The sequence below is a fragment of the Oreochromis niloticus genome, linkage group LG19 (assembly GCF_001858045.2).
Source record: "Oreochromis niloticus isolate F11D_XX linkage group LG19, O_niloticus_UMD_NMBU, whole genome shotgun sequence".
Classification (NCBI taxonomy): domain Eukaryota; kingdom Metazoa; phylum Chordata; class Actinopteri; order Cichliformes; family Cichlidae; genus Oreochromis; species Oreochromis niloticus.
This window is the reverse complement of record NC_031983.2, coordinates 23,133,026-23,160,416: the sequence shown is the minus strand read 5'-3', so window position 1 is coordinate 23,160,416 and position 27,391 is coordinate 23,133,026. Positions and strand designations below refer to the sequence as shown.

General features: G+C 39.4%; 2 protein-coding genes and 1 long non-coding RNA gene across 6 annotated transcripts; 2 read left to right on the top strand and 1 right to left on the bottom strand.

Annotated features, from left to right (window-relative positions):
- The first annotated feature begins 68 nt into the window (after positions 1–68).
- Positions 69–19,543, top strand: wdr35 (WD repeat domain 35). 3 transcript variants are annotated; one of them, XM_005477514.3, is made up of 28 exons: positions 69–430; positions 522–639; positions 1,829–1,900; positions 2,020–2,112; positions 3,754–3,882; positions 3,984–4,117; positions 5,296–5,461; positions 5,564–5,706; positions 7,061–7,186; positions 7,376–7,561; positions 8,915–8,950; positions 9,060–9,120; positions 9,669–9,813; positions 10,177–10,246; positions 10,513–10,566; positions 11,010–11,119; positions 11,241–11,460; positions 11,569–11,649; positions 12,157–12,293; positions 12,506–12,709; positions 12,847–12,993; positions 14,111–14,243; positions 14,368–14,478; positions 15,516–15,680; positions 16,330–16,470; positions 16,666–16,822; positions 18,366–18,606; positions 19,179–19,543. In XM_005477514.3, the coding sequence occupies exons 1-28, from the start codon at positions 407–409 to the stop codon at positions 19,327–19,329; spliced, it is 3,555 nt and encodes a 1,184-aa protein (XP_005477571.1). In that variant the 5' UTR covers positions 69–406; the 3' UTR covers positions 19,330–19,543. The 3 variants fall into 3 exon arrangements, with proteins under 3 accessions (XP_005477571.1, XP_003445566.1, XP_025756875.1); XM_003445518.4 differs by lacking the exon at positions 8,915–8,950; XM_025901090.1 differs by lacking the exons at positions 69–430; positions 522–639; positions 1,829–1,900; positions 2,020–2,112 and having other exon boundaries at positions 3,752–3,882; positions 3,991–4,117.
- Positions 19,291–22,839, bottom strand: LOC112843145 (uncharacterized). Its single transcript, XR_003215308.1, has 2 exons — positions 22,755–22,839; positions 19,291–19,715 (listed from the first exon to the last, which is right to left on the bottom strand). It is a non-coding gene; the product is annotated as an uncharacterized LOC112843145 (long non-coding RNA).
- LOC100690106 (potassium voltage-gated channel subfamily S member 3) lies at positions 22,762–27,391 on the top strand. 2 transcript variants are annotated; one of them, XM_003445519.5, is made up of 2 exons: positions 22,762–22,894; positions 25,894–27,391. In XM_003445519.5, exon 2 carries the CDS (start codon positions 25,942–25,944, stop codon positions 27,259–27,261), a length of 1,320 nt encoding a protein of 439 aa, XP_003445567.1. In that variant the 5' UTR covers positions 22,762–22,894; positions 25,894–25,941; the 3' UTR covers positions 27,262–27,391. The 2 variants fall into 2 exon arrangements, with proteins under 2 accessions (XP_003445567.1, XP_019204674.1); XM_019349129.2 differs by lacking the exon at positions 22,762–22,894 and adding an exon at positions 22,906–22,968.

Below are 27,391 nucleotides of genomic sequence, written 5' to 3'. Positions count from 1 at the left end.
CTGTTCAATGCCTTTCGCCACAGCTAATAAAGAAAACTACAACTACCAGGGAGCACCGAGTCTCCCAGTTTCCGATATACCGTTACCACGGGAGACCGAGGGAAGCTACAGGCTCTGAGCACCCAAGGCAGCCACCATTAGCTACGAAACATCGAATTTGAACTGTTTTCCAATATATTTGCTGATTTAACGTACTTTATCTGCAGGGAATCTTTAAATTTGTGAGTCATGATGTTATGAACGTCTCTAGCTGACGGTAACAGTTTACCATTGGCCACTTAACACTAGCCGCTAACTAGCTAAGTCAGCAATCTATGCTAAAGTAATCGTTACATTCACCAAATGCTGAAGCCTGGAAATTTTAATGTGCCTGTTATTTGTGTAGTGTAACATTATCGCCACAACCATGTTTATATACCTCAGCAAAAAGGTAAGTTCGCAGTTATCTGGCACAGCTCACTGGCCATAAGTACGCCAGGAGGACGTAGTGTTGGGTAACAGTTATCTCCCGTGTCTGGTAGATCGCTATTCCCAATAATATCCATCTAAAATGTGTATCTTGGAACAAAGATCAAGGCTTCATCGCTTGCGGAGGAGACGATGGTCTTCTGAGAGTACTGAAGCTGGAGACGCAGACAGGTAAGATAGTAAAAAAGGTGCACGACTAACAGAGGCATGCACACAGAAAGATTTCTATACCAGCTCAACCTGCACCTCAGAGAGGCCCTTTGGTGGTTAGAGAAAGAGTAAACAATGATTTGCGTTAGCGTTAACAAGTATAAACACGTGCAATTAGGATGACCAGGTGTCCTCTTTTTAATGTGCGACTGCAAGGTAATTAATGTAAGATTATCCTCCGAAACTAAAAATTTAGACAGCATCCCACCTTTTGATTGGCTTTGCAGGGTCTCAGTAAATCATGCCATACTCAAAGGCACTTTAATCATCTTTCTTTTCCATCTTGGTGCTCCATTCATCCTTCATCAATTTGTCTTGACCATGTCTGCATGACTAAATTGACTAATTGATGCTGCCGTCTAACTGGTTGATAATATGTTTATGTTAAAGGATAGTTGAATTGGTTTACCTAATGGGTGTATCTAAGAGCTGTTTTGCATAAATAACCTGCTTATCAGTGGTAGCATTACAATTTATTGATGTAACATTGTCACAACATCCCATACATTCAGCTGTGTGCATTTGTTGCAGTCCAAGTTGTTATGTAATGCAAATGTGATTCGGATTTAAGGGATTTTGAAATGCTCTTAGAGTGTCGAGGAAATCGTTTTAAACTTTCATAATACTGTTGGCTCAGTTCTTGTGCCACTATGTTCAGTCAACCTGCTGTTTTTAGTTAGGTCCACTGTTTCTTAATGTTTGAGGAAATGTGTGAAATGATTGATGAAATTTATGTTTTTTGTCTGCTGCATTTTGTAAGCCCTTTTTATTTTTCTTTATTAATTTATATCTTTAGCAATTTATTGTGTCATATTGTGATTTTATTATCCAATTCAGGGTCATGGGGGGCTTGTACCTACACCAACTTTCACAGGGCAAGAGACTAGGTATATCCTAAACAGGTTGCAAATAAAAAGAAAAAGAGAAAAAACACAAGAAAAAACTTCTTTTTTTTTTTATCAGTTTCAGCATTTTATGTCTTATTTTCTTCCTAGATCTTTTTGCATGATTTTTAAATCATTGCTCTCATATTTACTTGTCCAAACCTTTTTGGGAAACATGATTGTATATTTGCTAACCATGATAAACACCTCTGGAACTACAGTTACTTGGTGATGGTCTGATCTCTTTTACCGCCCTTTGTCAACAGATGATGCTAAACTTAAAGGTCTTGCTGCACCCAGTAACCTTTCAATGAACCAGACCCTAGAGGGACACAGTGGTGAGTTATTTTGTATTAAGTGTTTTTTGGCCAGTTTTAGTTATAGGATATTAGTATTCACAATTCTAAAATGAGCCGTCAGAAAATGATCTAATATTCAATAACTGCCTCCCATGCAGGTGCAGTGCAAGTGGTCACGTGGAATGAACAGCATGAAAAACTGACGACCAGTGATCAGAATGGACTCATCATTGTGTGGATGCTTTATAGAGGTGATTATTCCATCCAGTTTGTACTACTGCTCCTGGTGCAGCAGTATAAGCACAGACACCCAGACCTCCCTTTCCCTGAACATATGCTAGAGCTCTTCCAGGAGAAGACTCAGGGGTTCCCAAGCTTGTCAAGTGTTGATTCTGTTCATGTTGATGTAGCGTCTTCAGTGGGAGAAATGTTTTATCACTCCTCTAAGTGACTTCTTCAGTCTCAGCTGACTGCAGGTTTCCCCAGACTTATAAACAGTACATTTGCATAATGACTGAAACTAGCACTACTGACATACAAAGGACTGTGAGGTCCGTTTCTTGATCATTAATATGCAAATTGTCATGACCATGCATCAACTACTGATCAATGGCAATTGATCAATGACCATGAGTACCATTCACAGAGAGTTGAGGAATGGCTGCGATCACAGCATTGTCAGATGGTGAAAGATGTACCCTTAGGGTCCTTTCGATTCAGAAATGGTCTTTCCCTTTTCATGTAAATGGCCTCCTTGATTTAAATGGCTCAAACCAGCGTTCCTCCCTGTCAAGGATGTGTACATCCCCATCCATGTCCTGGCCTGAGGAGTTAGCTCGTCTGTGTTGTGTCATCCACTTAGCCAGAGGTTGTCTGTTTTCCCCGATGTATAAATCATGACAATCCTCCTGGGACTTCACAGTGCACACTGAATTACTCTGTTTGTGCCAGGGAACCCGATCTTTGGGGTGGACCAGTTTTTGGCACAGCGTGCTTTGGGGTTTGAAAGCCACAGAAACGCGGTGTTTAGAGAAAATGTGTCTCAGCTGTTCTGATACTCCTGAAACATAAGGTATCACTAAAGGTTTTTGATTGGGCAGCAGTTGTCTTTCTTCTCTCCTGGATTGCTTGGAGCTTTCTTTAGGTTCCTTCCCAGCTTTGACAAATATCCTACTGGGATAAGCACATTTACTCAGGGCCCTCTTGATATGATGTTCTTCTGCTTCTCTGGCCGCTGTGTCTGTGTTGTAGCGGCCTGATGACACCCAGTTTGTGCTCCAGTGGATGATGAGGGTAAAACCTTAAATACTGATCCGTATGCATTGGAAGTTGATCTCACAGCCCATTGCAGCCCACATCCTGCAGTGTCTTCCAGGTAGCTTCCTTCAGAATCCCATAAGCTCGCCAAGCTTCGTAGAGCTCCTTCCACAATCTGGTTCAAACTTGGTTTCAGACTCATACACTAGCTCAGGTTCCTTCCTCACCAGATAGGTGAGATTTAATGTCCTTATAAACAGTTTTAGTAATTGGGTAGCGAGGCATCAGAGCATCTGAACCTGACATTGACCTTGGGTGTGACCTAGTCGACATGGCATCAGATACCTATGCCCCCTCTTATGGGTGGTGGACCCACAGGAGAATGGGGCCGTGCATCTTTTGCGCTGGTCCCAGCCCAAGTTGTCAGGCGGTCACGCTCAATTACGTACATTCACCCTGTGTCTGGGTACAGCCTGACTCAATGGTAACCACATGCTGGACAGAGTAAGTATGTCCTTAGTTATTTTCTTCATTAGCATTATTTGATCATTACTGTATGCAGGCAAATACAGAAACAGGTAAAAAACAAACAAACATGTCTTTAACAGTTTTGTTTTGTTTTTTGGTCTGTTAAGGAGCATGGTATGAAGAAATGATCAACAACAGGAACAAGTCAGTAGTGAGGAGCATGAGCTGGAATGCAGATGGTCAAAAGATCTGTATTGTGTATGAAGATGGAGCTGTCATTGTTGGATCTGTAGATGGTAAACTGCGGCTTACTTAACAAACATACATAATATTTGTGGAATTTTCTGAGTATGTAAATATGAATATTTCCTTTTTTAATTCATCCTTATCTCTTAAGGAAATAGGATTTGGGGTAAGGAGCTAAAGGGAAGCCAGCTTGCTCATGTGGCATGGTCGCCGGACAGCAAGATACTCCTCTTTGGCATGGCAAATGGGGAAGTACACATCTATGACAATCAAGGAAACTTCATAGTAAGTTTGCAAGCTTAAATGGAAACAGTTTATTCTGTATGCTACTAGAATAGCTTTGCATGATTCACAGTTGAACATAATGCTGTTTTTTCTTATAGTTATCTTTGGTACAGTCCCTGAGTTCATCTGCTATTTGAAACAAGCCCTTTTAGCTTCTCTTCCTTTTTGGTTCATTCAAGCCAGCTTTTCTCTGATTGGCTGCCCCTTGTAAACAGAAGGTTTAAACAACAGGTGGGAGGAGTTTTGGTGCTCAGAGCTTATATTGTACATAAAAGATGCTTCCAGTTGGAAAAAGAAGTCAGTTTATATAGAAGTCTATGAGAACATGACCTTACTACTCCCTTGTTCTTTGACCTCAGTAGGCACTTTTCTGTAGAGTTTTTGTTCTCACTTGCTATTTTCAAGTGTTATTAAATATATCGTAATATTCAGTTTGTAAATTATGGATCCAGGATATGATTGAATGCAAGGCTTCCTTGTGGCAAGGGTTACGGTGTATAAGGGTTTCCCTGGGTTTCTCACTTAGACTCACATGTCGCTTGGGTTTCCAATCTCTTAAAATTACTCTAAATGTTTGTGCCTTTTGGGGTATTTTTCAATTAGTTATCTGACATATAGCATGGTCATCTAAGAAGTTTGTGTTTCATTTCTGGAAAGTAAAATTCTGTAAAATGTAAAAAAAAGTAAAAAACATACAAGGCCATTGCCATATTGCTAAAGTTATGGCTTCATATTGCAAAATCTAAACCCAGTTGGTGATGTAAGTTAGTCTAAACACACTGACATTATTATTTTAAAATGTTGTCCCTGTTTAATATTAGCATCCACCTTTGTTACATTATGTGACAGAGAGAAGGTCCCCTTTATTGTGATATATAACTTCCTGATTCCTTTGACATTGTACGTTGAGCAGGTTAATGAATTGTCATTAACTCTATTTTTCTAGCTACCTTAATTGTTTCCATCCCCATCTCCGCCTCTATTCCAGTGTGATAAAGTATGACAGAAGCTAGCATGACCATAAATAAACACGAAATCCAGCTGAGACTCGATATAAAACAAGTGCATATAAAATTATTAAATAATGCAACTATAATATTTATTTTTTTTATTTTCCTCTGTGACTCAAGCAGAGGAAGCATATATGCTAACTCTTACTGACTCGTGTTGGCTTTCAGATGAAAATGACCATCAGCTGTCTTGCCAATGTGACTGGAGCTGTCAGTATAGCAGGTATCCACTGGTATGCAGGAAGCGGGGGTTACGTCGAGCCAGACTGTCCATGTCTCGCCATCTGTTTTGACAATGGAAGGTGTCAGATAATGCGTTATGAAAGCGACGAAAGTAAGCCACAAAAACAAAAATTAATTTCAAATTTCGTCGCTCATGTTAAATGAAACGTTTTTTACGGTGCTGTTTTTTTGTCCTCATACCCCTTTTCTTCAGACCCAGTGTGCATTGATACTCTGATGAATGTGGTCAGTATCCAGTGGAACCACTGTGGCAGTGTGCTGGCAGTGGCTGGTTCCCTTCGAGGTGCAATGGAGAAAGAGTTCAATGTGGTGCAGTTCTACACTCCGTTTGGAGAGGTGAGCATTATGGCTTTGTTATAAGATGGGACTTTGCTGTTCTATATACCATGTGGTACTGTCATTTGGATCCAGGTTAAGAATGCATGGGGAGTTGATATTGTTGGAAATCTTGGAGCAAAGTTCACTGTTCAGAGGAGCCTGATTTTTGACTTACATAATTTTATCTAGACTTACAACACATTTTGTACTGCTTAGTACAATAATCAGTAATCCTCAGTAATCTGCGAAAGGGCAACAATATCAGCATGATCTCAGTACTGAGGAGAGTCTGTACCATAGAGCGGATTTAATCAATAAAGAAGATTTTACTCTGCAGCAACAAGCAAACAAACCCACTACACCAAATTAGTTTATCTTCAACCATCTCACCTACAAACGCACACTTTTTTGTTTAAGCTAGCTTTGTGTAGTGGACGGATGGGTCATTTCAAGAAAATAAGTTTACAGTTGAAACACTCTCAAACTGCAAAAACCTGAAAAAGATGAAAACCCACTCTTATTCATATACAAAAATGGGCATTTCGTATTACACAGGTCTGATGAGAGGGTCAGTTTATAAAGATGACCGTCTTCCTGCAAGTCTCTAGACATAGGAATTAGCACAGAAACTTTATTTTTATTGTTGTTGTTTGTTTTTGTTTTGTTTGTTTTCACTTGCTTGTCAGCAATTAACGATTCCAGGGAAGCAGCAGTGCAGTCTATTAGTCAGTCCCAGTGGGTGTTGGACTCCACCCACAAGAGTCTGTCATATGCACATTTTGCAAATTGTGTGGTTCTTTTGTATTCATCGAGTGTTGACCTCCAGCTTGCAGTGAGCTGGTTTGCAGCTGAGTGTCTGGAATTAGCGTTATCACCTCCAAGTCTGAGGCTATTGTTCTCAGCTGGAAAACAGTGGAGTGTCCACTTTGGGTTAGGAATGAGTTGCTGCTCCAAGTTAAGGACTGGGGTACAAGACAGCGAGAGCTTGAGAGAGGGATCGGTGCAACATCAGCAGTGTGGATGTGGATGCTGTATCAGTCTGTTTTGGTGAGGAGAGTTAAAATGTATTCCTACTGTCACCTTTGACCACTGTTGGTAGTTACTAAAGAATAAAGTCTGGATGTCTTTGAAGTAAGTGTCAGAAAATGGATAGACAGTGTTCTTAAAGACAGCCAAACACTGTCTTTTAACTTGGATTACATTTTGGACTGAAACCATTGTGATTACTGAGAAGAAGTCTTTGGATGTTTGTACTTCACAGGTTTGGTTAGTTGAAGTGATATTAAAAAGTTGTGTGGACGTTTGATCTTTATAACCATAAACACCCAAATGATGAAATTTTTTTTGTTAATGATCTCCTTTGTCTGTGCAGCATCTTAGAACTCTCAAAGTGCCTGGGAAGCAGATGTCAGGAGTTGCCTGGGAGGGAGGAGGGCTGCGCATTGCCCTGGCTGTGGAGTCCTTTATCTACTTTGCCAACATTAGACCAGATTATAAGGTACATGCCAACACATGTGACTCATGAAAAATGTCTTTTGCCCTGGTGAACATGGTGGTAAATCTCTAGGTTTAGCATTGTTTGGAAGGTTTAATCTACTTTGATAGCTAAAACAGTAGAGCTAAGCAATCTATGATCATATGTCTGGGTTTGGCTGTATCTATCCATCCTTTTTCTGTCTTGTAACAGTGGGGCTACTGCTGCAGCACGGTGGTGTACGCCTACACAAAGCCAGAACGCCAAGAGTACTGCGTGGTATTCTGGGACACTAAAAACAATGAGAAGTTTGTCAAGTATGTCAAAAGCTTGATGTCCATCACCACCTCTGGGGACTTCTGCATCCTGGCTAGCAAGGCAGATGACACCCAGCCTCAGGTATGAGCGCCTATAGATTACATGACCTTAAAGTGATCGTAGAAGCAACAAAAAATACTGACAGATCTCTGCTGTTTTCAAACACTACAGACTACTTTAATACACAAATTACTACTCTGTATGACTTTAAAGGTACTTTTTGTAATTACCCTCTGCAGAATTGTACTGAAAAATGTGCCACCAGGGGGAAGCATTTCACAAGTGGGTGTGTTCTGCTCTCTGATTTGTGCTACGGTGTAACTTTTGATATTACTTTTTAGCTTCTCACCAGGCTTTGCCTCTTCATTGGCCACCACTGCAAATAAGAATATGTTAAATAAAGGTTGCACAGACTTACAGTGCTAATCTTCTTCTGGTGCTATTTGGAAAAATACAGCCCAAGTTTAATTAGTTTATCTCTTCAACACACCACGCACATTTTGGAAGTAAAGTCATAGATCTATGACTTTACTATATGATATTATTTCTTTAAATTGTGTTGATAATTTTTGTTATTTTTGAAAGTTTAAAAATAATTCTTAAACACAAGAATTTACAAAAAGTATCTTTAAGGTTCATACTGAAGGGCTGGGCGATATGGACCAGAAATGAGATGGATGGTTGGATAGAGAGAGAGCGCGCGAGAGAGAGAGAGGGGGTTTATGCGAATGCTATTTTTAGAACATTTTCATGGCTTTACATGCCGTCAGACAGGACTGATGACACTCCGCTGACTTGTTTGATTAATCAGTTTGTCAATTTTTGTCAGTTTGTGTGATTTACTTCAGTACCAAACTAATGATTTTTTGAGGGAGCAAGCTATTTGGAATGAGGAACATAGGGTAATTTTGAAACAAATGATTTTCCGTTTACCCAAGAAATCATAAAAACAAAGTAAGTTCAGAGCCCATAAGAAGCCAAACTAACAATTCATGCTCACCACTCAAGACTTGACAAAACTCACCTAACTGGGCATAAAGAGGGAGATTTTATTCTGGCTCATTAGACTGACTTAGAGACACAGGGGAAACAAATGCTAACAAATTATCTAACTATAAGAGCCGCAAAACAAAGAGTTAATTTATACCCAGAGTTAAGTTATTTTAACAAAATTAAAAATGACATGAAAAAATATTTTATGTTGTTGTTGTTAGACCAGAACTTCAGGTTCTGAGAGTTAGATACAAGCACTGGTGATTCTTTACATTGCTATGAAATTATGTTGCTATATCAATATATCGCCCAGCCATAGTTGTAGAGTTAGAGAAATCCAGCAACAGAGGTAATAAAAATAGTGGATTTGGAGTAGTGTGAGGATCACAAATGTTTCTCTGCTGTTTTGCCTCCTGTTTTTTCTAATCCGTCACCACACAGGAGGATGCTGAGGTAGAATCTGCGAGTCATGGGAGGGTAATGTACAATTTAAAAGCTCACACCCCCAAAAAAGAGGACAATTTGTTATGACATAAAGTTTTAAATTGACCTGCAGAATAATGTCACTCCATTTTGTGTTTTTCAGTATGTCCTGATTTTGTTCAACTCCATTGGGACACCACTGGACTCAAAATACATAGACATCGGTGAGTTTCACATGATGAGAAATACTTGGTGGTGCAGCATTGGTATGATTAAGGCTACTGTTTGTCTTTAAGCCAGTGTGAGAGATCACACCACATTCATAGAGAGATAGCTTACATCCTACCTCCAGCCACCCAGTTTCCTTTAGCACTGAGCACTGGCTGCCTTTATGTTGCTCAGTGGGCTTTGCTTTTCCCAACTTGATAAACAGTGTTAAATGAAGTGTGTGTCAAATAGAAGGTCGGGAGACTGTTTGAGAATTTCTCCACAAAATTTGATTTGCTGGTTTAATAATATTATACTTAACTGGAGAAAATGTTCAAGGTGTGCTGTGAGATTACTGCTGTCACCCACAATAACCTTGAGCATCTGTATGAAATGAGGGTCCTTTCAAGGGCACAGCATGCTTTTACATATTGAGATCCTGATGTTTTAATCACGGAGAAGCTTTGACCTTTTCAGAGCTGGCACTGTTAGATGCACACAGTCCCATGCTCTTATATATTTTAATCTTCTCCCTCATGTGATGCTCACTTTTTTATTTCTTCAGATCCAATGTTTGTTACCATGACTAAAACCCACGTTATCGCTGCATCCAAAGAAGCTTTCTACATTTGGCAGTACAGAGTGGCAAAAAAACTGACCGCCCTGGAGATCAACCAAGTGACAAGAACAAAGAAGGAGGGAAGGGAAAGGTGAGCTCACATGTTGCAAACTGGTCACGAGGACTGGACGGGCATAGAATAAAGCCAAATAGTAAATCATGGAAAGATACGGGAAGGCCAGGTCACCACAGTGTTAGAATCTGTGAGCCAGTGGATGAAACCACAGGTTTACTGTCTCACTGTTGCTGTGTGAGACTTGATAATGACAGTGCAATGAAAAGGCTTCATTCATGTGAGTTTCCAGACCAGCGGCTTGGTGTGACCTAATGTTCTGGCAGATCTATCCTAACACCTGGATTACAAGTCACGTCAGGTGAACTAGAAGCTGTTTGCCTGTCTGGCTGTCTGTCTCTGCGGCTCCTTCTCATGTGTTCTGACTTCCTGCACCTCCAGGGTCTATCACATCGACAGCACTCCATCTGGAGCTAGTGACACCAGCCCAGATTTCACAAAGGCCTTCACAGTAAGAACGTTGTGTATCTCCTGTCTTACATTTCAATAAAGTGACACTTCTTCTTAACACTTATTATCTGATTACATTCAAATTAAACACTCTTATCTCTGAACTCTCAAGTGTTTCTGTTAATGCAATTAAAATATACAGATAAATGGCTTTAAAAGTACTAATTTAACTACTGACTGGTGAGAAAAGCATATTTTTTATAATTTAAAGTAAGATGGATTATTGTGATTCTCACGTTGTGTATGTGCACTTTTGTTTTATTTCAGGCAACTCGAGATCCCATCTGTTGCATTACAGCTACAGATAAGACCCTGATTGTGGTATGTACAAACCTGAATTTATAAAAGATGCACACGAACAAAAATACAGACCGCAGAAACTTAACAACCTCACACCCCCAAAAACAGCTGATTAAAGCTGTAACTACTGCATGTGAATTGTATGCCTCTCTGTCTCGTGCTCAGCCTCCCCAAGTAAAGTCTGAATGTGAAAACATTTCTTCATAATTAAACAAATATTAACCAGAGTTTTCTTCAGTGAGAGAGGCTGGTCTGTAACATGATTAAGCTAGCTATAACTGGAGTTGATTCATATGAATATGTTGTTTTATATGTTTTTTATATAATTTGTACATGTGAATATTCATATTTTCTTTATTTAGTGAGACACTCAGTGAGACTCTTTGCTTGCTGTTTCCATGTCGGTTGGCAATGAACCATATAATGGAATCAAGAGTAAAATAACTGTGTGTACATCTTCACAGGGTCGTGAGTCTGGCACCCTCCACAGATACAGTCTCCCAAATGTTGTTCTCGTCCAGAAGTACACTTTGAACAACAGAGCCCATTATCTCTCCCTAAACTGCAACTCAAGGTAAGTGTTGGTGTTTTATGGTGTTACAGATTAGCACCAGTAACAGGTGTGCTTTACTGAGTAAGTTTAGGTTGTATCTTTGAGTCTAATGTCGTCGTGTATAATTCTTATTTTTCTTCAGTCGTCTGGCCATAATCGATATCGCGGGCATTATGACTCTGTTGGATCTGGAAGTTCACACTTCCACAGATAATGGGACAGGAAACCAGCCATCCACAGGAGATCCATCTAAGTTTGAGCGCAAAGATGTTTGGGACATGAAGTGGGCGAATGATAACCCCGATCTGTTTGCTATGATGGAGAAGACCAGGATGTACGTTTTTAGAAACTTAGACCCAGAGGTGAGTCCCCAAACAGTATGCCTGATATACAGCTCCAACTTAGACTGCACTAACATTAATGTTATTCTTAGTGAGGGTACTACAGTTATTTGTTTATTTAAAAAACAGGAACCCATTCAAACATCTGGATACATCTGCAACTTTGAAGATCTGGAAATCAAATCTGTCCTACTTGATGAAATCATGAAGGTAAATGTCTGAAACAAGTTGCATGAAGCCCAAATATAATATGTAATGCAGTCATATTTATTTTTGACTATCTTTACACAAATATGTCTGTTTTTGAAAGACTATAAGATGTTAAGGGTGAATATGTAGGCATTTTATGTGGAAAGTTCAGTGCTAGCCAGCTAATCTTGACTCAGCTCAGCTCACTCGGACAGGTCGGTTTTAACAGGTCTCCACATCATTCAGCTGCTTTTCCAGTGAGTTCCTCATCCTGCACCCAGTCTATAGTTCAATCGCCCTGCGCACAAGCTGGTGACAGTAGTTCTCACTTGCTCTGCAAACTGCACAGACCATTACTCTAACTGCTGCAGGTTCTGGTCAGACTGATTAACAGCAGTCTGACACCGTGACCTTGGCAATCATCTGAATTATTGACTATGCCATGGCCCCAACGACTGAAATTTCAAAATAAAATATTTGACACTGCTATTCTTAATTATCATTTAAATAAGGAATATTCCATTACAGGATCCAGAGAGACCAAACAAAGACAACCTCATCAACTTTGAAATCCGCTCCCTGAGAGACAGTCGGGCACTGATTGAAAAAGTGGGCATTGAAGAAGCTTCGCAGTTCATTGAAGACAATCCTCATCCAAGACTTTGGTAATTAAAAAACTTTCCACCTCTGTTCTTAATTCAATATTGTTTTTTTTAAATATATATATATATGTAGTAATCAAGTGTTTATTTTATCCTTTTGATTCTTTCAGTGTTCTGCTATAATTTCCTTTTGCAGTGATTAAATTTTCTTTGCATGTTTTGGTGCTACATTATTTCTGTAACCCAAAGAACACTCTCCTTTCTAAATCTGCCAGGCGTCTGCTTGCTGAGGCAGCCCTCCAGAAACTGGACCTTAAGATGGCTGAGCAGGCTTTTGTCCGTTGCAAAGATTATCAGGGCATTGAGTTTGTCAAGCGCCTGGGAAACTTGCAGAGCGAGCCAATGAAACAGGCTGAAGTGGCGGCTTACTTCAGCAGGTTTGAGGAAGCTGAACGCATGTACCTGGATATGGATCGCAGGTACAGTGGCTTTTTCTGGTATCCCAAAAAAATCTCCTTACTACTACCCATTTAAATTTCCTGTAGTGAAGTAAATTATTAATGTTGCTCCAGTACATATTTCTTCCCCCATCCTGTGACCATGTCTGTCACTGCAGGGACCTCGCTATCAGTCTCAGGATCAAGCTAGGAGACTGGTTCAAAGTGTTGGCCCTGCTCAAAAGTGGTTCTGGGGACAGCGACGATGCTCTGCTTGAACAAGCCAACAATGCCATCGGAGACTACTATGCTGACAGACAGAAGTGGTATTGAAGTTTTATTCACCCCTTCTTTCTGAGGTTGTTGATTCTCTTAGTTTACTCAGTCTAAAATGTTACTTTTTACAATCTAATCTTCAAGTGTTACTGGTTTCATTTTTTCCATTTTTTAACTTATGATACATGCCCACAGAATCTGTAATTGTCATCCTTCATCCTGTATAGTCTATCAAATCAGATCTACAGTGCATTCATTTGTACGGATGGGATGAGGTGGCCAGTTCTCTTGAATAAAGTTGAACTTCAGGCTACTTTATGCAAACTAGAGGTGTCCTGTGTAACCGAGTGCCTCTGGATACCTGCAGACAATTTTTAACACATCTGTTGTGGCTCTTTTCTAGCAGCCCAACCACCAACCATTCAAAATGCTGTAATTGTTGTGGTTTTCATAAAATGTGAAAAGAAAAAACAAATCCTTTCACTCTTATAACACCACTGTTTTTTAACAATGAAGTGGCTGCTAAGATGTTATGTTAGGCCTTTTCAATCTGATCCTGAACAGAATGTAATTGAGGAAGACTTTCTCAATTACTTGAAATGTACATAAAATGGAGACAATCACGGAGGCGATGAGATGAGAGGGTCTGCGTCGACTGCTGCCATGCCAGCCATGAGGAGAGGTGTATATCTGGTCATCAGCTGTTAGAACTCAAATTGTGGCTCTGACCTGTGTTGTTTGTGATTATTCCTTTTAGAGATTATGTGCTGCTGTCATACAGTCATCAGATGTGTCTGTCAGTCTGAGCAGCTGGCTCAGTCTCACTTGGAGAAGACTGGATTTAAGAGCTGACTGAACTGGCATGTAGTGACTATTGTTTCACTTTCAGATTGATTGTCAGCTGATTGTTTACTGCCGTGCAGGAGAGTGTCTAATATTTTCACATCTTTTATGTTTCGTAAAGCATTTTTAACTCGTTATCCAAGTACACTCCTTGTTGGAGAAAATTGTTGGGAAAACATTTGATTTAATCTGTCACTTTTATCTGAAACACTTGTAACTCATGGTTGTCGAAATGGATCAACTGGATTGGGAGAGAAGTGTAGAGAACACAGCTGCAGCTTTTTTTCTCTTTTTTTTTAACTTTAAATATGATTTCTTTTCAAGGGTCAGTGCTGTACAGTACTATATTAAGGGCCGTAACCAGGAGAGACTCGCCGAGTGCTACTACATGCTAGAGGACTACGATGGCCTTGAACGTTTGACCGCTGCTCTGGCAGAGAATCATAAGCTGTTACCGGTGAATCAGATGCTCTTTGATCAAATATATATATGTATATATAGAAGTACGGTGCCAGTTTATTTAAATATGTTACCTTAAATCACAATCACTCTTCAACATCTTTTCTATATTTATGCTGTAGGAGATTGGTCAGATGTTTGCTACAGTGGGCATGTGCGAACAGGCTGTGAACGCCTACCTGAAGTGCAACCAGCCCAAAGCTGCCGTCGATACGTGTGTCCATCTGAACCAGGTGAGAGGTGGAAAGAAAAACTTTGGCGCCACAATTTCTGAGCAACGCTGAGTGATTTACAGTCAGTGAGCCTCCTGCTGTCCTCCCATTCCCAACCTATGCCTGAGTGATATTTAGCTCAGGGGTGTGAATGCTTATCTCAAAGTCACTGGACTCTTCCAGTGTAAATGTTGGCCCAGGAAAATAGGAACGACACCTGAAAAACCAAGGATGGAGCTGTCTTACAGCTAGATTTAGTTTAAAGGATGTTAAATCTGTGCTTTAATAGGCGGTCTCCTCTTCTAAAAGAAGATGTCATTAGGAGCCCCAGCTTCCTTCCTTAAGGGCGGTTTCTCCTGCTGTGTGAATGCTGCATATTTGACAACAAAACAGGCAAGCTGTCAGCTACTTTGCCTGTAACCATCTTGTTGTCTTAGACCCCGGATCTCTGAAAAACACAGTGTTTGCGCCTAAATTGTCCAGTTCTGCTCTCCAAACCTGTCACGACATGCTGCTGTTGTTTTTGTGACGAGATAATTAAGAACAGCAGTGTTACATCCGAGTAATGCCCATTGGGTTCGGGATATTAGTTGCAGTTCTAACATGGATTCATGTTAAAAATTGTGATTTCTCATAATAATTACAGAAGTATATTATTTTTAAATTACCATTTTCTCTTGAAAGTTTTTTTTATCTAATAGTTTTATCATAAATTTACAAAAATAAAAAACTTTTGCCCATGAGAGATTCAGTTCTGATCATTCTTTTTGTGACAGATTCTATAGGTATACATACTGAAAATCCCAACACTGCTCAGAAATAATAGCTTATTGTAATCTCCCTGCTGGGAGGCATTGTGCACAGGGTGGAGACAGACAACCAATAGTGATTTTCACACTTAGAGGAAATTTGGAAACACTAATTTACTTATCTTGATGAACATGAACAACGTTTGACAGTAGTAGGAAGTACCTGGAGGAAGCTTGCACCCACATGAAAAAGATGATAAAAAGACATATTTACATTTTTTTTATTTGTATTGAATGTTTTTCCTGCAGTGGAACAAAGCAGTGGAACTTGCCAGGACACACAATATGAAGGAAATTAAATCTCTCCTTTCAAAATATGCGTCACATCTTTTGGAGAAAAATAAAACTCTGGAGGCAGTGGAGCTGTATCGAAAAGCTCACCATTTTCTTGATGCAGCCAAACTCATGTTTAAGGTAAGCCAACGTTCTTATTCATGTAAACCAGCTTTATAGATTAATTTTAAACACATATATAATTTTTATTTTGCTGTATGTTTTCATTAACAAGTTAGGTCCTACATTTAATATGGACTTAAATTAGAAAGTCCTTAAAAAATTAAATGTACCATGCCTTTACTCACACTTTGCCTCAAGTTTCGCAAAGTGTATTAACTCTTTACGCCTTGAAAGCCTACTAGGAGCAGCCCTTAAATATATTTCCTGTATGGTTCCTGTCATATTTCAGGCTTTTTTATAGAACAAAATGACTGAGTTTGCATGAGATGTTAGTGAGGGTGGTCTCAGCTACGTTTGGAGAAAAAAAAGAGAAACTAAAGGTCATCAGATCACATTTTTATTGAGGTCATCAAATATTATCTTTTTGGGAAAAGAGTTAACAAATAAAGATTCTGGTTCGTTCCGTGAAAGATCAGTCAGTGCTTTGCAAATTATGTTGGCACAGAACAAATCACATCTGGAAGATAAGCCTGGTATAAACTTGAAAAAAGCAAATAAATTCTAATACTTGTTTGCAAAAGTTCCTACACTCAGTTACTTTACGTAACTGAGTGTAGATTGCTGAGAAAGAAAAATACATTTGTGAAAGTGTAGCTTATGTTTGCAGATAGCAGATGAGGAGGCAAAGAAAAGGACACGACCTCTGAGGGTGAAGAAGCTCTACGTGCTGGCAGCACATCTAGTGGAAAATTACCACAAGCAGGTGAAGACGTCACAGCAGAGCAAAGGCAAAGGAAAGAAGACGGAGGTAAACCATGTACACACGTACTATTCCAAATCTTTCCAGTGCATTAGACATTTTTCTGCAGTAACTGTTTGAATAAATTATTTGTGATGTGTTTCAGAGAAAAGAGTCATTCTTGTGCTTACGTGGAAAGACGTCATCTGTTTATGTACAGAGGCTTTGGTTCATATCATTGTGTGTATCTTTGTCTGTAATTAGGCGACGCATGCACTTGCTAGCCTGCTGGAGGAAGATGCAACATCTGCAGACAATCGCATTGTGGACAATGCCTGGCGAGGAGCGGAGGCATATCACTTCTTCCTGCTCGCTCAGAGGCAGCTGTATGACGGCTACTTGGAGAATGCCATGCGCACAGGTGCCAAATCACTCCTGTAGTACTTATTATATTACTTATATTATATAATCATACTTTATACAATAATATGTACAAGATTTACCTTTTTTGTTTTTCTCTCTAAAATGTGAGAATTTCCTGCTTCTGTTTAAAAAACTGATGCAAATGAACTTGGTTTTGTACTGTAAGTCGAATACAAAAACCCCCAATAAGAAACCTTTCTGCTGTTCTGTTTCTGCTGCTTTAATCTTCTGCATTCTTAAACTGTACAAAATTGAGAGACAGTGAAAATATTTTTTTCTTGACTAAACGAGCATTTTTGCATGTTTTGTACTGTTCTTTGTGTCTTTTAAACAGTGTGTTAGGGCTGAGCGATTAACCAAATGTCTATTTCATCATTTCCATATGCTCCAGCGGTGTGATGGAAAAAATCATTGTGTTAAATTTTTCCCATTTTCCCTTTCAGCTTTTTTCTTTACAGCTCATTTCCTTTACTTCTGTTCGATTTTTTGGACCACCAGTGTGGCCCAAAATAACTGTAGTTATTATTTGCTTATTTAATAATGGTCATATTTGAGAAACTCTCATTTAGTGTAACATATTTCAGGACTGCTTATTAGGCTAAAATGTTGCCCTGTGAATCTAAATCTAATTATAGCCAATGGGGCGTTGCCCGGAGATTCCCAGTTGGCATGAGGAACAGCCATCAAAAGCAACAATATTATAACAAAAAAGGAATGAGTTTACAGAACTCACCTTCTCTCTGTCACCCTTACCTATAGACCTTTATGCTCTCGCCACAGTGTCCCCAAAGGTGCACAAAGGCTTGCCCTTCTCTCTCTAAGCAAGATGTGGAGTGTCTACAGTACATGCTTCTCTACACATAAGTTTGGACAAGTCGTCAGGTGTAATGGACTGTCAAAGGAAAGGTGTAAGCAACAGGGAGAGAGTAAGAAAAGAGATGCAGCTGAAAAATAAGTGCCACCTAACAATGGATTTTTCATAAACGTGCATAGCAAAGAGCAGATGGTGGAGAGACTGAAGGGAAACCTCTTCAGTCATAAGCACAAGTTAAAAATGGGTTGTTGCTTTTTGGTTTTTTATATTGCTGTGGCATATGTTCAATTTCATGTGTTTATGTCGTTTTTCGATTCTTTCTTGAAACACTGTCTTTTGTGAGATGCAAATCATTTTCCTGGTCACGTCTGCTGGCATTTCATAGATCTCGAAATGGAGCTGAATGGTCGTATGTCTACAGTGTAAACATTCTTTGCATAGATAAGCATAATTTTATCAGATATGCAAAAAGTTCTTTTGGTTAACCATAATCCTTCTTCTAAATTTAACATTAATCATCAGCTACAGTGAAGCCACTTAGCCTCGATTTATGAAGGAACGATCGCAGATCAGTGCCTTGGGAAATGATCAATTTTATTTTTTCATTTACATATCTTTTGGTCTTTGGCGGTTTTGTAATTTCACTTGTCCAATACTCAGCATAACCCTGACTTTTCACTATTTATTATTAATTGATTTTATTGGATTTTTTTTTTTTTTTTTAAAGCTCTTCACCTGCGTGAGTATGAGGACGTGATCCCTCCTGTGGACATCTATTCTCTGCTTGCTGTCTGCTCTGCAGCCAACCGCGCCTTTGGCACCTGCTCACAGGCCTTCATTAAGCTGGAATCCCTGGAGAGTCTTGATCCTGAACAGCGGCAAGCCTATGAGGATCTGGCCTTGGAGATCTTTACAAAGCACAGCCCAAAGGACAGTCGCATGATCGAGTGGAACGCATCATCAGAGGGGTGAGATTTATCGCTAATTAACTTCAAACTCTATCATCAAACTGAGAGCAGCGTCATCTCCCAAAGTTGTAAAAATTATGTCTTGATGTAAACTTTTTTTAATTTTATTTTACTGTTATGTTGATTTTGGCGATGATAGTTGAAAGACATGGTGGAGTGTAAAGTTTGTAGCTGGTTAGTTGATTAGCAAGCTTCATCTCTAAGCAGTGCAGTGCAATGAACAGATACAGTTACCTTGTAATTAGTGCAAAGTAACCAACAAGGGAAGTCTGTGAGGTCTAGTGGTCATTAGAGGAACTGCAGCTATTAGCCCTAAATGTTGTGTTGTGATTCATCTCCTTAGGTTTATGAAATAAACTAAATCTAGAACTACAAAACGAGAAAACAGCCGCGACTCAAAACCAGGACCGAAGTTAAACACATTTAAAATGGAGCACCAGCAGCAGGGATCAGTGACCTCTGCAAAACTTCTTGTCTTCCCTTTGTAGCCCTTTTACTGTTGCATTGTTTTGATGACAGTATGACCTGAAGCAGCTTTCTGTCTTTTGTTTTTTTTCTCCTTATTTTGTCAGGACGGAGGAAAGATTTCGCACTTGCATCGTGACTGGTCTGCCTGTCCAGGAGTACAGTTGTTGGATTTGCAGTGTGTGCAAACACTGCGCTCATGATCAAGAAATCAGCAAATATAACTGCTGCCCGCTGTGCCACACTCCTATACCGTAAAAGGAGAACAAAAGATGAGAAAATATAAGTTATTTTCATAGAGAACAGAGAAATGTTAAATCATTTTAAAGTTTAAAGTTCCTGAACAGGCAGCTACAGAGGAGCTACCAAAACAAGATTCACCCTAATCTTTGACTTTTACTATAAACAGTGTAAAATACTTAGGTTCTTTGTAACTATTTTCACGTAAATAAATAATTCTTTTAATAAAACAGCTTAAGATGTTTCTTTGTTCAACCGGGAGGAGACGCCAATGCTGAACCATGTAGAAGAGATTATCTCTTGGCTGGGCAGGTGTCCTCAAAGAAGAGCCGGAGAAGGTGGCCGGGGAATGGGAAGTGTGGGCATCTCTTGTGTTAAACTGCTGACTTCATGACCTGGAAGAGCTGGAAAAGAGAGAGACAAGGTTAGCACCAAGACCTTTTAAAGAATAAGTACTAACATAAAGGAAAAAAGTCTCACTGTTATTTTCTAGACATTTCTAACATAAATTGGAGTGGAAAACGTACAAAGTGGTGCAAAAAGAAAAAAGTCACCAGAATGCAATAAATGAAGTGTCTCATGCTCCAAGCTTCCCACCATGCTTTAAAGAAACCTACATCCATGTACAAAAAACTAGACTTTCACCCTTTTTTCGCCAACAGTTCAATTTGGAAAAAGAAATCAGTACTCGTCAGAAGTGTTTACAGAGAACAGGACTAAGTGCATCCAGCCACATGAAATCCCTCTTTGTGTGGTCGCCAGTGCACAGCTTCTGTTCTCCATTTTATTTTTAGTACATGGAAGAAGGAAGACATTTTTGAGGTCTGTAATTTCACAGAAAAAGAAAAACTACAGAGCAAGAGGAGAGGGATCAATTTTTAAGAAATAAAAGTCAAAATGTGTGAGTTTAGGCTCAGATGTAAATAAAAATATACAAGAATAAACGATGAAATTTTGGGGTTTCATTGTGCAAGGCTGGTTGAATCTCCTCAGCCTGCACACATCTGTGGATGTGTATTGAATATATGGAGGTTATAATTTCCTTCATGTAGCCTTCTTTAATTTGATTTGATTTCTTTCTGATTTCTTGAATATGTATGACTTCATAATAGTAGAAAATTTTATGTTTTTCTCTTATTATTGTTTTTACTAATTTTGACTTTAAACTCAGATAAGCTTTGAGGGTTTTTTTGTCATAATTTTACGGCTTTGTCATGAATATTACCCTTTCTCAAGATGTCATTATATCGTTATTTATTTCTGTATTTTATTAATAATGTTTGTAATGTAGCATTAGAAAATTGAGAAGCTTTTGAACTTCTTAAAGAAAACATCCACATTAATGATGTGAAATGTCTCCATCACTGTTTCATATCTTATTCTGCCCCCTGCTGGTAGGAAACTGCATCAGTGAGCTGCTGCAGCGCCTCAAGCAGTCACTGTGTAGGTAATTACACTATATTGCCACAAGTATTTATTCATCTGGCTTCACGTGCATATGAACTTGAGTGACATGTCATTCTTGATCCATACTATTGAATATGATGTCAGCTCACCCACGCTTGGCAGCTAAAACACCTTCAGCTCTTCTGGTTATTTTTGGGATACCCAATACTGATGGGTTCACTTGCAGAAGTAAAGACATTTTATTACACTGCGAAATATAAAGGTGCTAACTAGTACAAAAATGGTGATGCTTTAAAAGAATGATTTTCATTTCAAAATAAATAAAATAGCCGTGACAGACTGGCAGCCTGACCAGGCTGTAGCCTGCCTCTCGCTCTGTTGCAGCTGGGAAGACTCCAGTAAGTAAAGCTGCCTCTTGTCTGTTTTGGGGATGTTTTCCTTGTAGCACATGCCTAAGTCAAGCTGTAGTTTACCCATGTGTGGGCACAGGGCCAACATAAAGAGAAACAACCATCCACACTTTCATCTTCTTGCTTGCTTCTTTAGTTAAGTTAAAATTATTACCTAAAATGTTGCAGCCACAGTACTAATAGTGAGATAATATTTCTCCCTTATTAGCTTGTCTTCGCCCTTTTAACCTAGAACTGAATTTAAAGTCCTTCTTCTCAGATATAAAATCCTGAATGGTCAGGCTTTATAGTAAAGACCTCATAGTATCATGTTATCCCAACAGAGCACCTCACTGGGACTCCAGGCTTATTCGTGGATCGCAGAGTTTCTAAAAGTAGAATCAGAGGCAGATCCTTCAGCTTTCAGGCCCATCTTTTGGATGCAGGAGACAGACACCCTTTCAACTTTGAAGAACGGTTTTCAAACTTTCCTTTTTGGTTACGGCTGGATCAGATGATGCTGATCACCAGGTGTCAGGTCATTTCTCATTAAAAAGGAAGTTTTTCCTCCTCACCATCACCATTGCTACTCACAGCGGATTATTCGATTGTTGGGGTTCTCGTGGTGCACTTGGATCAAAGCACAGGGAGCTGGCCACTGCTTCTGATTTATACGCTGGGTTAAATGCTGAGAAGGAGTTTCCCTCCAAGGATCAATAAAGATATCCTTGTTCATTTTCCACATGTCAACAAGGCTTCTGTTCACTATTTACTCATTTTCAAGCTGCTCTATCATTAGATGCTACAAACTTTGGATTTATATTTTATGCAGGAATCATTCTTTAATGACTGCATTTGTGTTTGTATCTTACCTATAATGATAACTTTGTATGTGACAAATATTCTAAAATGTAATATAATTATGGTTTTTAATCATTCCAACAGATTATTTCTTGGCTTTTGTTTTAGTAGTGATGTATTATCTGAAACCGCACCCACTTCTGAAATGTACCAACTGTCCATCCATACAGAGATCAGTTCAGTGGAGTATTTGGGTTTCCAAATAGACCAGGAAGCACAAGTTCTGTCCACTGTCTGCCCTGCTTGCTCAGTTATAACACTATATGCCCTTCAGGATATCTCTAGATCTTGTTCTTGATAGTAAATGGTATATGGACTTGCTTTCCTACTTTACTTGAGCACTCAAAGCACTTTGAGTGTTCTGGCCATGGTTTACTGCAAAACTGGAGATTGCATAAAATTATACTCAAATTACAGCCTATAAAGCTTAAAACATGCACATATTGCATATATATACAAAAATGTCCCTTTATTTTTTCCATACCTGGACCAATTCGTGGAAAAACAGGGGTGGCTATTCCACCTCTCTTCTTACTGTTAGTGTGTTAGTTTTATCCACTTTTGTTTTTATTTCACGTCATTTGCTACATTTATTTTCTGTTCAGTGTCCCATCATCTTTTTCAGCACTAATCGCAGAAAAATTGTACACAGCACGGTGAAAACTGATTACAAAGCTCAGTTTTTACAGAGTGATAAAATATTTACGCGGATCGATTTGGCACACCTTAAAGGACCTGGTGCGACCTGGACGCAGTTTACACATCAAAGTTTAAATACCCACTCACAGCCTGTTAGCGGAGCAGACGTGCCAGCCATCCTGTGTGAAGTTGCGTCTCCACCTTTCTCACCGCAGAGCGCCTTGAACGGCACACTGAACAAAGTCAGAACAGCCGCAGGACACACCGACACACCGGCACATGACCAGGTAAGCTGCTGCGCTTATTTCTCGCAGATTTGGGGGTCAACGAGATGTCTGAACAGGAAATATGATCTTACTGGGTATTTAATTATCTTTTTTTAGGGTTTTGGAGTTGAGTTCAAGCGGTGTTAGTGCAGAATATTTACTTATAAAAATAGTACTTTGTTGTTTCGCTGTCATCTTTTCACAGTCTAAAATAGTTTAATTCACTGCGTGCGTAACACAAGTCCGCGCACACGGACTTGTGTTACGCACAAGAGCTGCACTCCTCCATGACAGCCGGTATTGATGACCGTGACATAGGTGTGTAAAAGTACATAAGTGGATGGAAACGCACAAGTAGTACAATTTGTGAAAAAGTGTCAAATTTCATTATTTTATGCGGCGTGACCTATACATGCTTATAGTGCGCGCATATGGTCTTTACACAAATGTCTAATGTATAAACGTATAAATGCTATGAAAGTACCAGCCTGTTCTCACTCCAGAGGCGTATCATACCGACGGGTCACACAAAAATAAGGATGGAGGATGTATTTGCATAAGGATGGGTTTGGGTGATTTTTTTTTTTTTTTTTTTTTAATTTTTGAATGAAAAATTTATCATTAAAATGAAATTCATTTTTTTCATGTAATGATAATAAATTAAAAAGGATGTGCACTTTGAAAGAGTAGTATGTGACGTGACAATTTCTCGAGTGGAGTTCTGAAAATGAAAACGAAAAACACTGAATAATCATGAATATGCGTAAATGTATAATTCTGACAAATGATAGTCACAATCAGCTCAAGTTCTTGCTGTTAATTTACTTTTTCATATGCTGCTAATATTTTTTTTTTTTAATTTATGTGCTGTTTTCCTTTCACAACACATCTCTTTTAGAGCAGAGTGAACGCATTTATTTTGCTAGCCTACACTTTTCCTGTTGGGCAGTTATTACATATGTAATGAAATAATACATCAGCTACATTAAAACACAAGGTTTCTGAAAACTCACAATTCTAAAGAAATGTCCTTAATCTAGATATTAAACAAGAACGTTTCATGACGATACCTTACTTATTAGTATTAAAGTGCAATGCAAATAATGGCCAGCAGGGGGAAACAATCAAATACTTGTGGCTGTAAAGAAGTCAATGAGAACCTGAGTTCCCTCATTCCAACATTTTCTAGATGACCTTACTTCCCATTTGAGGTAATACTGAATCACACATGAAATTCATTATGTAAATTAAAGTCATTGTTCAAATCAGGCAGGAGAATAAACCACTGTATCCTCATTGGTTAATCACTCACATGTCAATAGATAATGAACATGCCATACCTCTCACTTTCTCAGATTTACTCCTCACTTGTGGCTACTAAAAAAAACACAAATACAAAAATAAGTTCTTTATTAAATAATTTAAATATCTGGATAAAAAAACAAGTGGTGCTTCAAAACTGTGAGTGACATAATGATTTAAACAGATGACTTCCTGTTTAGAATAGATTAAAAACAAAAAACTAATATATCATGCGTGCACATGCCAATTTCACTACAACACTGCAGGACTTTCAAAAAATAGGTTATTTTACCTATTTTTTGAAAGTCCTGCGGTGCTGTAGTCAAATTTTTGAAAATTCTCCAAAGTCCACCATTGTTAGGTCCACCATATTATATCCAAACGCAGCATTTTCACTGTCTGGAACCAAAAGGAAACAAGTTTACACCACCTTTAACATGAAGAAAAAAACATCTAGTTGATCTCTATGGTCTCAATCTTCGATGCTTCTATATCACTACTGAAGTCTTCATATCTGGGTTGACAGATTAATAAAACCCATTTGAAGTGGGTTAAATCCACAGCAGGTGTGTAATAACCTAGGTCTTGCAGCCTGGTATCCACACTGGCAAAGCAGTAGTCTGGCCTGAAAATCTTTAGATTGTCGTAAGAAAAAAAGCATGATGAACAAATATAACACCTCGGAGGGGACAGGGGATCCTGCCTTCTTTACCAAACTCAATTTTAGATTATGTGTCTTAAGATTAGGTTTCCACTCTCACAGGTATCATAAGAAGACGTGACTGGGTCATTTAAGAGCTTCTGACCAGAATTAAAACATAGAGCCTTTTGCTAAAGGTTAAACACAATCTTTAACACAAAGCGCTCCATGGACTCAATCAAAGCATTATTTTCTATGACCTACCTCTTTAGCAGGGGGCTACAAAACCCAATCTGTCTTTGTAAACATCACCCACAGGGAAACAAGCCAGCCCTGCCTACAAGGGGGGATACTTAGACCTAGTTTCCACCGATTACACCAATCAATGTCTCCATAAAACTTTTTTAAAAGGTCCTCAACCCTTTTTAAATCCCCCTTGTTTGTTCTTTAATATATTTCTTTTTCTTATTCTCTGTTCATTTTTACATTCTTGTGCATTCTCTGGAATCCAGTCACAATAGCTTTGGTTCTGTTGGAGTTTTATTTGGAATAATGTTCTCACATATCACACTGACTTATTCTCAAAACATTGCAAGGGAATTAGTTACTTAAGGCTTAAAATTTAATTAAACTCCCCCGCAGCAGGCAGCTCTGATGATTTCAGGTCCTTCTGCACATTATTGCACAAAAAAATAACAGTGTATTTTAACTTTTTAAATCTAACTCTATCCTGACTATGAAAGCTAACATTGGAAAAATATTTAAAACTATTGATATTGACTAAGGGTTTCACATATATATGTGCACAGTTGACGTGGTTCGACCATGTGAACAGGATGCCTTCTGGGCACCTATGACACCTGTACAACTGTAAAGGGAGTGTTTTTGGCATTGAGATCCTGGGATCGATGGATGGATTTAAAATGGATTTTAAAGCCCAGTACTAAAATATAAAGTACAATGGCAGTCAGGGCATTCATAAAGAGCAGAACACTGTAATTGAACAAAGGTAAAAACAACTAAAAAAACTAAAGCAAGTGTTAGTACGAGGTGTCCTCATTTCCATGTTTGTTTGCAGGCACTGACTCCTGTGAGATTTCCACCAGGGACTGTGAGGATCTTCATCATGACATACGGCAAGATCCTTCACCAGCCTGAGGGTTGCTTCATTAATGTCAACGTTGGAGGTTTCAAGCAGCGAATGGACCTCACCGTCCTGAAACGATTCCCACAGACACGGCTGGCTCGTCTTCTGTGCTGCAGATCCAAAGAAGCTATCCTGGAGCTCTGTGATGACTTCAGTCCCTCTGAAATGGAATACTACTTTGACCGCAACCCAAGTTTTTTCTGTTACGTTCTCAACTTTTATCTTACAGGGAAAATCCACCTGGTCGACGGGCTATGTGTGGTCTCATTCTTCCAAGAAATTGAATATTGGGGAATCAAGGAACGTCACCTGGACTTCTGCTGCAGCACCAAGTTCCACGACCTGATGGATCTTGCTGAGGATGGAATCTGGGATCAGAGGAGCGACGAGGTGCAGCTCAACAGCTCTGGCTCTTCTATTACTGAACTGTCTGTTTTGGAGGATGACAAACAAATGTTTGAAGGCTCCTGGTGTGCAAATGTCCGCCGGAGTGTTTGGATTCGACTTGAGAATCCCGGTTTCTCCACATCAGCCAAAGTTATGGCTGTAGCATCCCTCGCTGTAGTCATCACCTCCATCGTGGCCATGTGTGTTCACAGCATGCCGGACTTCCATCAGGTGGATCCTGCTGAAAAAAAAATAGAAAATCCAGTGCTGACGTTTTTCGAGAGCCTGTGCGTCGTGTTTTTCTCTGCAGAGTTTATTCTTCGCTTGGTTGTTTCACCATCAGCCAGGAAGTTCATGTGCAGCCCTCTCAACATTATCGATCTATTGTCAGTCATGCCCTTCTATGTCACTATCCTGTGTGACATAATGAACGAGGGTGAGAGCACAGACCTGGAGAATGTTGGCAAAGTTGTGCAGATCTTGAGGTTGATGCGAGTGTTTCGTGTTTTAAAACTGGCTCGTCACTCAGCTGGCCTTCGCTCTCTTGGCGCCACCTTACGGCACAGCTCCCGTGAAGTGGGGCTGCTGGTGCTTTTCCTGTCTGTGGGCATTTCCGTTTTTTCCTCCCTCATTTACTGTGTGGAGAAAGACTCTCAAGAGTCTGAGTTGCAGACTATCCCTATTGGCTGGTGGTGGGCCACCATTAGCATGACGACAGTCGGCTACGGAGACACTTTACCTGTTACTTTGGCTGGGAAGCTCATAGGGACTCTGTGCATCATCTGTGGGCTGCTGATCGTGGCTCTGCCCATTACTAACATCTTTAACAAGTTCTCCAAGTTCTACCAGAAGCAAAGACACTTAGAGCTCAAGCCAAGCAATAACTACACCCTCTCCAGCATGCACAACTAAAGAACAGCATCTAAAGAAGTCTTACCCCTATAGTCTCATTCATGATTTACCTTTACAAGAGATTAAATCGACAGGTTTAAGATTTCTTCATTGTCTTCCATGATCAAGATAAAAAGGTTAAATAAATAGA

Bases quoted from the DNA above. Each gene is read 5' to 3' on its own strand.
- LOC100690106 (XM_003445519.5), top strand. From the start codon at position 25,942: ATGACATACGGCAAGATCCTTCACCAGCCTGAGGGTTGCTTCATTAAT.
- wdr35 (XM_005477514.3), top strand. From the start codon at position 407: ATGTTTATATACCTCAGCAAAAAG. The intron at 11,650-12,156 runs GTAAATGTCTGA...ATTCCATTACAG, and splicing joins TACTTGATGAAATCATGAAG to GATCCAGAGAGACCAAACAA. The intron at 15,681-16,329 runs GTAAGCCAACGT...TTATGTTTGCAG, and splicing joins CAGCCAAACTCATGTTTAAG to ATAGCAGATGAGGAGGCAAA.